Consider the following 13,269-nt stretch of genomic DNA (forward strand, 5'->3'; position numbering starts at 1 on the left):
CAACAAAGGATGAGGAAAAGGCTGAGGTACTTAATGCTTTCTTTACTTCAGCTTTCAATAGCAAGACCAGCTCCTCTCTGGGTACTCAGCCCCCCGAGCTGGAAGACAGGGATGAGGAAGAGCAGAATGAAGTCCCCACAGTCCAGGAGGAAACTGTTAGTGACCTAGTGCTCCACTTAGACATGCACAAGTCTATGGGGCTGGACTGGATCCACTCACAGGTACTGAGGGAGCTGGTGGAGGAGCTCACCAAGCCACTCTCCATCATTTTTCAACAGTCCTGGCAAACTGGAGAGGTCTCCGAAACTGGAGGTTAGCCAACGTAACGACCATCTTCAAGGGGCAGGAAGGAGAATATGGGAAACTACAGGCTTGTCAGCCTGACCTCGGTGCCATGGAAGGTTATGGAGCAGATCACCCTGGAGGTATTTAAAAAATATGCATAGATACAGTGCTTAGTGACATGGTTTAGTGATGGACTTGGCAGTCCTGGGTTAACGGATGGACCTGATGATCTCAAAGGTCTTTTCCAACCTAAATGATTCTATGATTCTATGAAGATGAGAAGGATTAAAAGTCATGCTCAAAGCCAGAAGAAAATATGTTATTAATTGGATAAGCATGGACTCTTCCCTCTTCCCACCATACGACATTCAAAATTCTCAGCACCTAGTTCTAGAAGAATATGTTCTAGAAGAATATGAGTGTTTGGGCCTCAAAACTGCAGGTGAAATTCAATGTCCTTAAAAGACACTGGAGGAAAATGCATGAGGAAAAAGACAATGTTAACTGGATATGCACAAGAGAATAGCTCTATACTGTCTGGCATCATTCAGAAAACAGATCTCCAACTCACTGGAAGAGTTCCCTGGAATTGTGAGAAATGAAAAATTGTGAACAAAATCCAGCAATCATTATTATGCTACTACACCAGTCCACAGTGAAACAGTATTTCTTGTTCTGCCTGAAGTTCTGATTTCCTCTCCACTCCTTCACTACATTCCTCCCAATACCTATAATGATATAAAAGGTACAGAGAAAATCAGCTTGGACACTGCTGTGTAGACTTGATCCTTCAAGGCATAGAAAGGGACAACTAAGTAGGATATGGCAGAGTGCAAGAAAGTAAATGTCACGAAGAAAGCAAGCAGAAAATGGCTATATTCTTCATCATTAGATGTAAGACCTGAAAAGCATTTAATTAAACGATCAAGCAGCAGCTCTGAAGCAAAAGTCAGTCCTTTTTCATATGATGCACAACAGTACTGTCAGTAGTTTTATGCTACAACTACGGTCAGTAGCATAAAAAGATTCAAACAGTGATTTGAGAAATTTAGAGAAGGAAAGTCCATTCAGGGCTGTTAAAACAAAATGATCTACACACATCCTATAGCTCAGAAGTCCATATGCTACAGACCTTTGGAAGCATGGATAAGTATTTCTTCCCCTCTGCCTTCCTGTTAGGCTATTCTCTCTCCAAAAACCCCGCAACTGACCTCTCAGAGAAATAACACTGAGCTTGAGGAACCTTTGGTCTGACCTAGAAGAGCTGTTCTCAGGTTGAGAAATTTCATGCTGCACATGCACGTTTACTTCAGCAGATCCTGAATTATGCCAGAGAAAAGAAGTTATACCTTATATTCTCTGATTTACAAGAGCTTGTGTCCATTGTCATAAGCACTAAGCTTCCTAGCAGACTCAATTAAGCACATGAACAAGCCCTATTTAAGCCACAAATTACAACAGTAATGAGATTCTGAATGAAAGATGGAATGAAAGTATCTTACTGAGGATCTCCAGCATAACTGAGTTGAGCAGGTCGTATCCCAAAGTGGACAATAATGGGGAAAGTAATTACATCAGGATTGAACTGTTCCCGGTCCAGTTGATCAATACGAACTGAGCTGGGTTTCTAGGAGAAAAAACAAAATACACCTAATTGATAACAGCTCCATGAAAAATTTATTGCCTCTAGCTCATACTGTCCAGGAACTACGAAGCAGCTCTATTTCAAGCTCATACTGTCCAGGAACTACGAAGCAGCTCTATTCCAAGCTTATTAAAATACACATAAAACTAAACACTAATATGATAAAAAAAAATATTTGAAGTGACTGAAACAAAGTTAATTGACTTAGCTCTTAGTGAAAAAGGGAAATATTTTTATTTTCATTTTACAAGTTGGGAAATTTAGTTTGATTATTTTCATGAAAAGTGGCTTTCTTTGGTTGAACATCACACTGGAAATAAAATCAGGATTAGCATTCTGGCATCCAAGCTCCCACACACCCGAGTAGTTTGCTAGGATCAGGTAACCTCTCTAATTTTAGCTCTGCTTCTGATTTCCCAAAGCAAGTGAAGCCATTATTATATCCATTCAATCACACCAACCAAACAGCATTAAAAAAATCTGTCATGCTACTCTTGCAAAAGGCTCCTAGGCTGATGTGTACAATGAGGAATACAGTCTCATATAATGAGGAAATTTCTGTCTTTTTTACACTTCAAAACAGAAGTTCTTTTTCCAGTTAAAAAGGACAGCACAGAAGGAGGCAACTTTTGCTTCCCTCTAAAAACACCGAAAATGAGTAATTCCACATCACTGCAGAATACATGCTGCTTACAGAGCTCTCGATCACTTATCTAACATATTTAAAGACTCAGCTGAAGATGCACAGTTTGTCTTCAAGTAAACACTTTCTCCATTACCTGGCAAGCTGCTTTGTAATGTGCCTGCTTACTCCCTGCTTTGCAATCAGCTGGATGAAGCCAATATTTTGTTTGTCTAAGGTTTCAGAAATAGGGCATTACTTCTAGTTACCTGCATCTCAGAACTTCTAATTTAGCATTGTGAATTTCTCAAAGATGAGTTTCATAGACAGAGAAACAGCTTCCACCATTCTCTTCACAAAACAATAAAAACTGTGTCAAGAACAAAGCTTTCAGCCTTCAAATCACCTTGGTAGAACTGCTCACAAGAATCATTTTCTGCATGGATAAGCAAAGCCCATTCTATAAATCAAGGTAAGCCTCACCAGGTGGTCACATTTCCAATCTATTCTAGAAAAAACAAAAATTTACTTAAAACTTTGACATTCAGATAGAGAAACATTTTCCAAGGGAAAAATGCTCATCAGTTTCCCTTTGAACATGATGACTGAACATAAAGTTACATCTCCCCAGCCAAAAAAACCAAAGAAAAATGAAAAAATTAAAAGTTAGTTAGGTCATGCTTCTAGGCTTTAAAAAAAAAAAAAAAAAAGGAAGAGAAAAACACTCACCCACAGCACTTCCAACAAAAAGGGATTAGGACGACAAAAACTAATGAAAAAATGGGGAGGGATTTGTAGCAGGCAGAATGATGCTCCCAAATTTCAGGACTTTAAGCTCTGGTTTAAAGTTTATCTGGTTTTGTGAGGTTTGCACAAAGCCAAGTCGAAAAGCTTTTATTTTCAGTTTTTCATTGGTTCTCCCCTTCCATAACATTAAAAATTAGGAACTTCTCCCGTCCCCACTCCCCTCAAAAAAGCAGCCTTGCTATGCAACAAGTCCTCTGAAAACCAAGGTGGCAAAATGTGATAACAGAATATGAAACAATAATTATACTCAATACGCCAATTATAATCAATATATATTTAAAAATTACAGATAATATTTTCTTATTAAAATGTTCCATACTTTAGACACTGAAATGGAAGAAATCTGATCCTTACAAGTGCGAAAGGGAGAAAAGCTTTCAACACACCTATAGCGGGGCCTGTGTAAAATGCGTGGCCTCAGGATCACTCAAAATCAGACTCTTCCTCTTTATTTACATGACACTGCCTTTGAGTTTTGTCACTGTTACACAGACGTTCACAGATGTCTGAAAACAACCAGGACAAAAGAACTCCTTCTTTAAGACTCAGTCACCATTGTTCCTTCACTGACAGTTATGAGAGGGGTGTAGCTAGGCCATGCTTTTTTCCTTCAGCACAGTGAACAATAGCTTCCCCTCTGGTGCCGCTTCTGAAGGTTAAATGAACAAACAGCACCATACAGAAACGTACAGTACAAACTGCACACCAGCAGACAGGACACAATCAAATTAGATGTTATTCTTCCAGATTTTTATCCCTGTATTCTTCTAAAAGTGCTGTGAGTGACCATGTAATAATCACAATCTCGCTTTTAAAAATCTCATCAACACTAAAGAAATTCTAACAGAACAGAGGCCCATTATCTTTGTTTTCTACTCCAAAACCCATCAATCAAGGCTTTGCTGATATTAGAAGACATGATGACACTGTTTGCAGATGTAGTGCAAAAATATGTTAAAATACATATATATTTAAGTGGGATTTATACGCCTATCAAAGTTTTTTCCCTTCTCCAGCAAGCATATATACACCTAACTTAAAATTAAAATACATATAAAAAACCTAGATCTGCTCACAAAAGGAATTATTTCTGAAGGGATGTTGTGTAGGAAAGCAGCAAAATAAAATTTAGTGGTTTTACTTTGTAGTGTCAAGTGGATAAAATTGAAGAACTGTCATTTTCTAAAACAGTTTCACATTGTAACAGAACTGTTTTATCTCCTAATGTTACAAAATGCACAGAAAAATACTTTCATACTGGTTTTCACTTACTTTCATACTCAATAGAATATGCTGCAATGAACAGAAAAAATCCTCAAACTAAGAAGAAAGTCATTGCAATCTTGAGAGAAAAAACATGTTCTAGTTATGGCATTATAACATGACATTTCAAAGTGTTGCAGATTTCTTTTATGCTTACATATTTTGATGTCCACATGCATCTCTAAAAACGTTGTCTTGTAGCATGCAAAGCTTGTCTAGTAAAAATCACACAAAACCTCAAAATTAACACTACCACTCACAAAATGCACCCCCTTGTGCATACATTTACAGTTTAGTGACACAAGGAAGGAGCATATATGCGTTTGTTCATGCTAATCAAAAAATCAAGTTTTCAGCTAGCTGAAATCAGCTTATCTTCAGCGACGCCACTGAAGTTACCTCAACGTATACCATTCAGATGCTGAAGACTGTTGCACTAGCATGTACCTTGTATCACAGAAACCACAGGTGACAAAGTTACACAGTTAAGGCTGTCTAACGATTTCTATTATGAGATTCTGGTTTAGCACTGTTTTAACTGTCTCAGTTTTTCATAGTGAGAGTTCATGTGTATTCTGTATTTCAGGTTCCCAAAGATGATCTTATTTTCCTTTTGGTTTAGAAAGTTTTAGCCAGAACTAAAACACTTAGAATGAAATCAAGGGAAAAATAAATTACCCTGTCCAAGTTATGATTAGCTTATAATGCAGTTTACTAAATTTAATGCTGTCATACTTAAAAGTATGAACTTGAAAAATATATTTAGGAAGTCATCCTAGCTGCAGTTTGGTAACAAGTTTTTTAGTTAGCAAACAATCTCCCCTTAGGCATGATACCTAGGCACATTTTTTCTGCAGAAGCTGAGAAGTTGAGCTATAAGTAAAGGAGGAAAAGCAAAGAAGGAAAATGAAGTCAGAGATAGAGAGGTATTACAACTGAGAAAGCTGCATGGCAGTCTAAAATATTAAGTCCAAAACATTCCTATACTACTGAGATACCACCATGCAATATTGACCAAACCATGCAAGCAGAACTCTGCAGCTTTTAGTGGACATTTACTTGTATGACCCACATTTTGTAAGTGCAAAAGTTAAAAAAAGAAGTGGGCTAAAATCACATAAATACTGGAGTTGAAAGGAGCTGTGTTCAGAGAACATATGCCTTAAAATACTAATTGTTCCAAAATAATAAGGCCATAGGGGTTTCAAGCACACCACTGAAAATTAATGGATGCATTCATTAACATACACAAGATTCCTCAGTGTGAGTGAGAGCAACAGAGAAACAGTGTGGGAAAACCCCACAGAGGCAGAAAACACCTTTTCCGTATTCAGGGCAGAATCTGCATGGAAGACACTAAGTAGAGCTAGGGGGTAAAAAGAGGAAGATGAAAGAAAATAACAAATAGTTACTAATTCTCTGGTTCTGTGTCAGGGAAAAGAGAATGAGATCACACAACACAAAGACTGCCTAAGAAAATAAGCAAGCAGAGGAGCAAACTATGGTTTCACATACATAAAATATAGCCATTCCTTTTACACACACATTGAAACAGTGCTCATCTGGAAACATGCCCTCCAGTAGAGCGGCGGAGGGTGTAGTTCTTCCCAGGGTTGGAAGAAGTCAATGAACTGTTCCTATGGCAATCTGCAACTGTTAGTGGTCATCTGTTCCCTTTCCAATTCAGCCTGGAGCAAACTCCCTGAAGCAAGACATATTTGTGTCATTGGGTTGTTGATAATCAGAATTATTTGCTCTACCATGCCAGGGCTGGTAACGATCATCCCTTTGCATTCTTCTGCGTATTTCTGCCATTCCAGCTCTTCCCACTGAAGCATGTTGGCAATCTCCTCTTCAGGCACCAGGGCTTTATTGCATCGTAACAAGTAGAGAAGAATCTGATGCATTGAGAGTACTTCTTTTCCTCCATCTTAAAAGAATAAATAAATAAAATGCATTTCAGATATTCACTCCTAAAGCATGAGCAAGACAGAAAATATGCAGAACACATAAAATATATGGATAAGCAAAATAAAATGCAAAATGCTTAAGCGACTTGACAAATATGAAGGCAAATATTTTATTGATGAATACTGCACTTGCATAAACACTTTGCTAAACTGGAAGCAATAACAGTTATGGTAGCAAGTGTAACAGTTTCATCATACTGTAAAGTTGAAGTTTCTAACTTGCCTGAAAAAACTTTAAAATGAGTAGGCAGAACAATCAGTTACACTGTCCAGTTATATCTTCCTTTTCACACTTCTATAATTCTTTTTTACAACAGTAGTTAAAAAGCCTTTAGGCATTCTCACAGCTTTTTTTTTTTTAAAGAGCACTCAAAATTTTATGGGATACTTCTGGATGAATGTAGCAAGTTATCCTTGCATTTCAAACTCATCTGCATGCTTACATGCTGTACCTGCAGACTAAAGAGTCTCATGCTGTTTTCTATCACTAAAATCAAGGACACGTGAAAACAGCTAAATACTTCAAAGACCCCAGGAAACATGCATAGCAAAGGCTGCTTGTAACAAAGGAAGGCAGTATAATAAATATCTGACTGGCTTCAGGTAGCCAGTTACAGGTGTGAAGACACAAACAGGAAATATGAGTGACAGTCCTGACAGACCACCACTCACAGACACTGACTATTCAAACTAAGTACGTCCATTTATACAAGTAAAAAGATAAGACAGATTACTATAGTGCTTTAATTTTGAAACACATCTCTCTGACTCCTTCCAACAAAAGGGTATTAATCTGTAGGTATAGAGGCATCCAAGTTTCATCCCTACAGAGCAAAAGTGTTGATTTCCCTTCCCCAGGGAGCAGGGCCAAACTGGTCCTGCTCCCGAGTACGTTCTCTCTCATTACACATACAATAAAAAGGAATGGAATAAAAAAACCAGAAGTAAAGCCTTAGAGCAGCATGGGGGATGATGCCACACCACAAGAAATGTGATCCCAGGCACACAGGAATAGCCTCACAGAACTGCTCTGTTAACAGTAGTGCCGCATAAGATGATGCTGTCTACAAAACACACGAGGGAACAAGCACCTCTCTTACTTCAGCTGCGATTACAGCTTTATGGTACAGAAAAAATGAAAGGGAATGACATAACTTGGCCTCTTAGAACAATTAACCTCATTCAAACTCCAAGAGGGAATCTTAAATAGGGAAAATACACCCTAAACCTCACTGGAAACGGAAATTACTTCTAAATAGCTACAGGGGCAGATTTTTAAAAGTGAAAAGTTTTCCTTCAAATTAAAGGGTTTAATTTGAAGTTTACAAAACTTGTGTCTTTGTCAACACCCAGATTATGCTGTTACGGAAGAGGTAGCCCATGTCCAACGATCACTAAAAGAAATACCACAGTGCAGCCATACTGTCATGGTTTAACCCCAGCCGCAACTAAGTACCATGCAGCCCCGCACTCACTCCTCCCCTGGGTGGGATGGGGAGAGGAATTAGAAACAAGTAAAACTTACAGGTTGAGATAAAAACAATTTAACAATTGAAATAAAGTAAAAGATAATTATAATAATAACAACAACAACTGTAATGAAAAGGGGGGGGAAGAGAAAGGACTAAAGCCCAAGACAAGTTATGCACAATACAACTGCTCATCACCAGTTGACTGATGACGCCCAGTTTATGTACTGACCATGACATTCTATGGTATGGAATATCCCTTTGGCCAGTTTGGATGAGCTGTCCTGGCTGTGCTCCCTCCCAGCTTCTTGTGCATCTCCTCACTAGCAGAACATGGGTAACTTGAGAAGTCCTTGACTTCAGGCAAGCATTACTTAGCAACAACTAAAACATTAGTGTGTTATCAAGTTACTCATATCCTAAAACAAAAACACAGCACTGTACCAGCTACTAGGAAGAAAATTAACTCTATCCTAGCTGAAACTTACTGAAGACCATGTGCAGGAAGGGTACAGCTTGCTAAAAATAGCATTTTTTTTCCTGACCTTTCCTGGGTCAGAACAGGCAATACTTGGGACCTCATATATTGGGGGTTTTTTTGTAGTCTTTTACTTTCTTGCATTTATAATCATAAAAATCCTTGACAATGAATACAATACAGCAACTACTCCACATGCTATGCATCTCTGGCACTCAGTAAACCCAGTATAATTAGCTCAAAGCTCAGAGCTACACCAAGGCCTGTCCCTAAGTAATCCTGACATCCCAACCCCCACATTTTTAGACCATGTTAGAAAAATAAGAAAGAAAAATAGAGGGGATGGAAAAATCAGTAATTCATTTATATCTTTAAAGAGACAGCTGATGGATGTGTGGAGATCTGTTGCACCAATATGTCTTCTTTGATTAGACATATAGAAACACTGTTCTGCAAACATACCTGAAGGAAATAGATTCCTACTCTCTGGAAATTAAATATCTCCAAGGATATCTCAAAAAAATAATCAATACAAAATGTAAACTTGATTAAAAAAAGTATCTGTCAAAGACATTAAAAGGCAACTATATATCCAGAAATATCAGGAAAAAGACATTTTTTATAAAGAGTTAGAAGGCTGGGGACCTTAAAGAGGAAGCACACAGGAATACAGAGACTTATCTCTCCCTATCAGTAAACAAGCCAACAGTACAGAAACGACTGACTTCTAAAACAAAATAAAACAAAACAGAACATAAAACCCCCGAACTAACAGAAAAACAGCCTCAAGCTACAAAAACCAAGCAGGTCAAACTTGTTCTCATTTTGTGCTGAGGTCAAGTTAATCAGCCACATGTGGCTTGATGGCTTATTTTGTAAATTGCTTCTGTAAAACCAAATCAATGTTTGCTAGCAAGCCTCAGAGCTCTGCTTCTGATTGAACAGTGTTGTGTATCCAGGAAGGAACAAAAATTACAAATATAGTCATCTAGCCATCAGTACTCTCCACAGTAGCGAGCCAAACCTCATTTAGCTACAGCTGTAATTAATATCCCAACTAAGTTTCAAAGCCCAGAGCACAGTGTACCTCCAGGCCACAGCCCTCTTGATGAAGATTGTTCCATGTCTCATCTGTAACCTCAATACAGCAGCTGAAATGGATCCTTCTGTCCACACAACCCTTCTGGAACAATCACTGGCAGGATCTCAGCAGGAGACGTTTTCAACAGAGCCATGACATTTTTATCAACTGAAAGTCTGTCCTAGTATCTTAGGATGTGTTAAATGCCTACGTAAGCTGTTCATTCAAAATGAGTGTAATGTTTCACACTGAAGCTCGTCCTTGGCTAGCAGGCTAGGGTTGAATTGCATTGGAATGGTGCTTTTTGACTTTCACTGTTTGCTGCAAGGTCTAAGCTTGCATTAAGATAAAGAAAAACAATCAGAACAACATGTGCTCAGGGGTGCCAATCATGCTGACCCTCAAAACTGTACATCAAGAATTTTAATATAATGACACAGTATCCTGAAGAGCAGAGGGGACAGGAAGTTCGGTTTCATGTGTGAGGTTAGGTAATAACACTCCTCAAATGCTACAGCTCCATCACAGGGCAGGACAAGGATGACCCAGCACTGCCTGAAGTCACCACGAAAGATACAAAAGCTGGACATGAGACTTGGCCTGCCCATCTGAATCCCAGTGCTGAGTAAACCATCCACACTGCCAGCAAGCACCAAAGACTTCAGGTGGAAGCACCAGATCTCTACGCTGACTGAACTACTTGACTTGCAGTAAGTTTTCGGGGGGTGGGCATTTTTTGGGGGGTTGGGGTTTTTCAAATGTTATTTCCATAAAGCTACACAATACAAACATTACCTGGAAGAAATCTCACAAATCGTGGCATAAAGTGAAATCTGGGGCAGCAAATAGAATCATTTTCAATCGAAGGACCTTAAATATGAACAAAAAAAAAAAAAAGGGAGTAAATTTATGAACAGCAACATATTGGCAAAAGAAGAAAAAAGGTAACCCTGCTGCAGAGAAAATCAATATACAGTGATTACATTTGATAGGGCCTAAATTTCAATCAGAAAAGTAACAAAACGCACAGCAGAGAGGAACAGAATAACCTTCTAGTGAAAGCTTCATGGACAATTTTAAAGCAAGCTACAATAACTTAAAAAGAATCTAACAAAGACACAGCAGTTGTATTTAGAACATTGATACAAAAAAATTGGGTTTATATAATTAATTTAAGTCTTAAGATACAAGTACTAATTGATTGGTCCCTCCCAATTAGTGGGGTGTTTTTTGATTACAATAACAAAGACAACAAGGAAATTTCCATTATACTATCTTGTGGCATTTTTGTTTCCTATTCCATCATACATAGCTTTGCATGAAAATCAAAGCAAAACCAGTAAGTACCTGGTGTTAAAAAAAGAACAATCAGAACCAATGATATGAAAAACAACAATACTAGAATACATTTATTATCAAACCAAAGAGGGCTACACAAAAATGTATGAAACCTGTATGCTCCTCTGCTTAACTGCAATAAGTAGAGTGCATCTCCATAGAGAAAGTCAAGACACCAAGAGACACCTACAGATTCTGAAATAATATTCCTTTTATGTTCTCGGTCTTCTTTTAGACCAAGGGAAGGATCATCCCCAAAATTATCCTCTGTCACAGTCTTCACAGAAATATATATTTTCATCTTGTCAAGTCAAAACCATTCATCTATAATGACATGTTACCCCTCTATGGCTGTCTGTATGACAGTACTTTGGTAAGTTGACTGTAGAGAAATCCTGTATGAGTGACTTGTTTGTTAGCTTGTAAAAATAACAACAGTAGTTTACCCGACACCTTGGCTTTCAAAATACCTCGCACCAAATACTGTGCAATATTTACTGTTCGATTAAAAAGAATAGATTTGAATTAAGGAGAAAATTTACAAATTTAGTGTCAAGTTTGTGCATTTTAATTGCTACAGCCCACACTAATGAACTCTAATATATTTCATCTTCCTGAAAAACAAAGTGGAAGTTTATCCCTGCCATGTAAAACAGCATTTGACTTTGTTCTTTTGAGGCCCTCTCCATTATATTTTTTAAACCAAAGAACATAATAGAACAGAATCCTATTTACAAAAGCTGAAATTCATTTGGTTTTGTGTATGGGGTTTTTTCCCCCTAAATAAAAATTACCTTTAAGATTCCAGTCATAGAGCTCCAAAATATCTTTAAATAGATATGAAGAGAACAGCTCAAGACCTCTCACACAAAAATTCTAGGGGAAGAAAAAAAACCGGCAGAATTATAATGATGTAATAATTATTATGATAATTTATATATATGTTATGAATAATACTGTAATACAAATAATGCCACTTATTTGTAGTTGAATAAAACAATAAAAAACCCCAGTGTCTTCATATTTGCCAACTGCTAGACACTGGGCTTTGGAAACAGTATTGATATATCTGTAATCATCTACTGTAACATAGCACAGTGGTCTCTTCAGAAAGCATTGTAATGAAGACTCCTTATTCAATGTCCAAATCAACACTATAGGCAAAAATCATGAATCTGCGATAAACTGCCATGCACTATAACCCTCTCGCCTGAGTAAGCTAAGCAGATGACATATTTCTGAGAAGGATCCCTTCTGTAATTCACTTTTTCCTACATGCTGATATTGAAAGTTTATATATCACCATCTGTGGTATCATTATCACTTCCACAGCAACATATCAGCACAACACAAATTGAGGATTATGACCTCAAGAGCCAACAGGAGAGGAAAGAAAAAAACCCAACAACCAAAAACACAACAGAAAAAAAAGAAAAAAAAAGAATGAGATTCTTCTCATCAAGTGGGGAAGCAGCTCCTCCAAAGCAAAGAGCTCTCATTCAGAAATAAAAGAACATAAAAAGCTTTCCTGAACAAAATCGGGCCAGGCCAGGCTGATGTAAATTGTATGTGTATCATACCGGCCATAAATTCCAAACCCAACACCACAATCTCTTTCACAAGAAAGCATTAGTAAAGATGGCCTGCAAATTAATCTGTAGCCATTTGACCAGGAGTCCAAAATACGGCCAATTCCCTCTTTTGCTTGGTGGCCATTTATTGTTTTAGAACAAGATCTGGAGACAACACAGCAGATTCAGTAACAAGAAATAAATTCCTTTGATCATATTTATCTTGCTGAGGAATTTCAGGGCTCTTGCATATATTTAGATACTGTTGAGCAAAAAAGAGATAACTAGAAAGAAAATGTAAATATATGTGACTACATTAAACACTGATCCTATCTTCGTAGTTAATATGCAGGGGTGTTTCTGTACCTACACATGCTGTTCCACTGCAGCAATTTACTTCACAAACTGACTTCACCAGGGATTAATTTGTAATAAAAAAATAAAACAGATTATGGACTGAATGTTCTTTCTTTGTATCCACAGGAAATTTGTTTTGGCAACAGCTTATATTAAGTACTGATAAGCAATCTTCAGAGCTTCAAACTTATGATTAAGTTTCAGCTCTGCCATTACTTATGTGGTCCTGGCAAACAAATATCTACATATGCCTTATTTTTGTTATCCGTGAAGGACGGATCTAACTCAGCTTACAGATAAGAGTACCTGACATTATATAATATATAACTTAAAATGAAAAGAAGCTATGGATATAAGCATTTCCTACTATTTGATTTTAATAT

General features: G+C 37.6%; 1 protein-coding gene across 2 annotated transcripts in view; it reads right to left on the reverse strand.

Moving 5' to 3' along the window:
- Positions 1–13,269, reverse strand: part of DROSHA (drosha ribonuclease III) — a 74,959-nt gene that overhangs the window by 40,864 nt on the left and 20,826 nt on the right. For both annotated transcript variants that reach the window (XM_055704915.1, XM_027799224.2), the window contains 4 exons: positions 11,753–11,834; positions 10,416–10,490; positions 6,383–6,552; positions 1,788–1,912 (listed from right to left, as the gene is read on the reverse strand). In XM_055704915.1, the coding sequence (XP_055560890.1) occupies positions 1,788–1,912; positions 6,383–6,552; positions 10,416–10,490; positions 11,753–11,834 (452 nt within the window). The remainder of the gene's footprint in view (positions 1–1,787; positions 1,913–6,382; positions 6,553–10,415; positions 10,491–11,752; positions 11,835–13,269) is intronic.

The sequence above is a fragment of the Falco cherrug genome, chromosome 3 (assembly GCF_023634085.1).
Source record: "Falco cherrug isolate bFalChe1 chromosome 3, bFalChe1.pri, whole genome shotgun sequence".
Taxonomy (NCBI): domain Eukaryota; kingdom Metazoa; phylum Chordata; class Aves; order Falconiformes; family Falconidae; genus Falco; species Falco cherrug.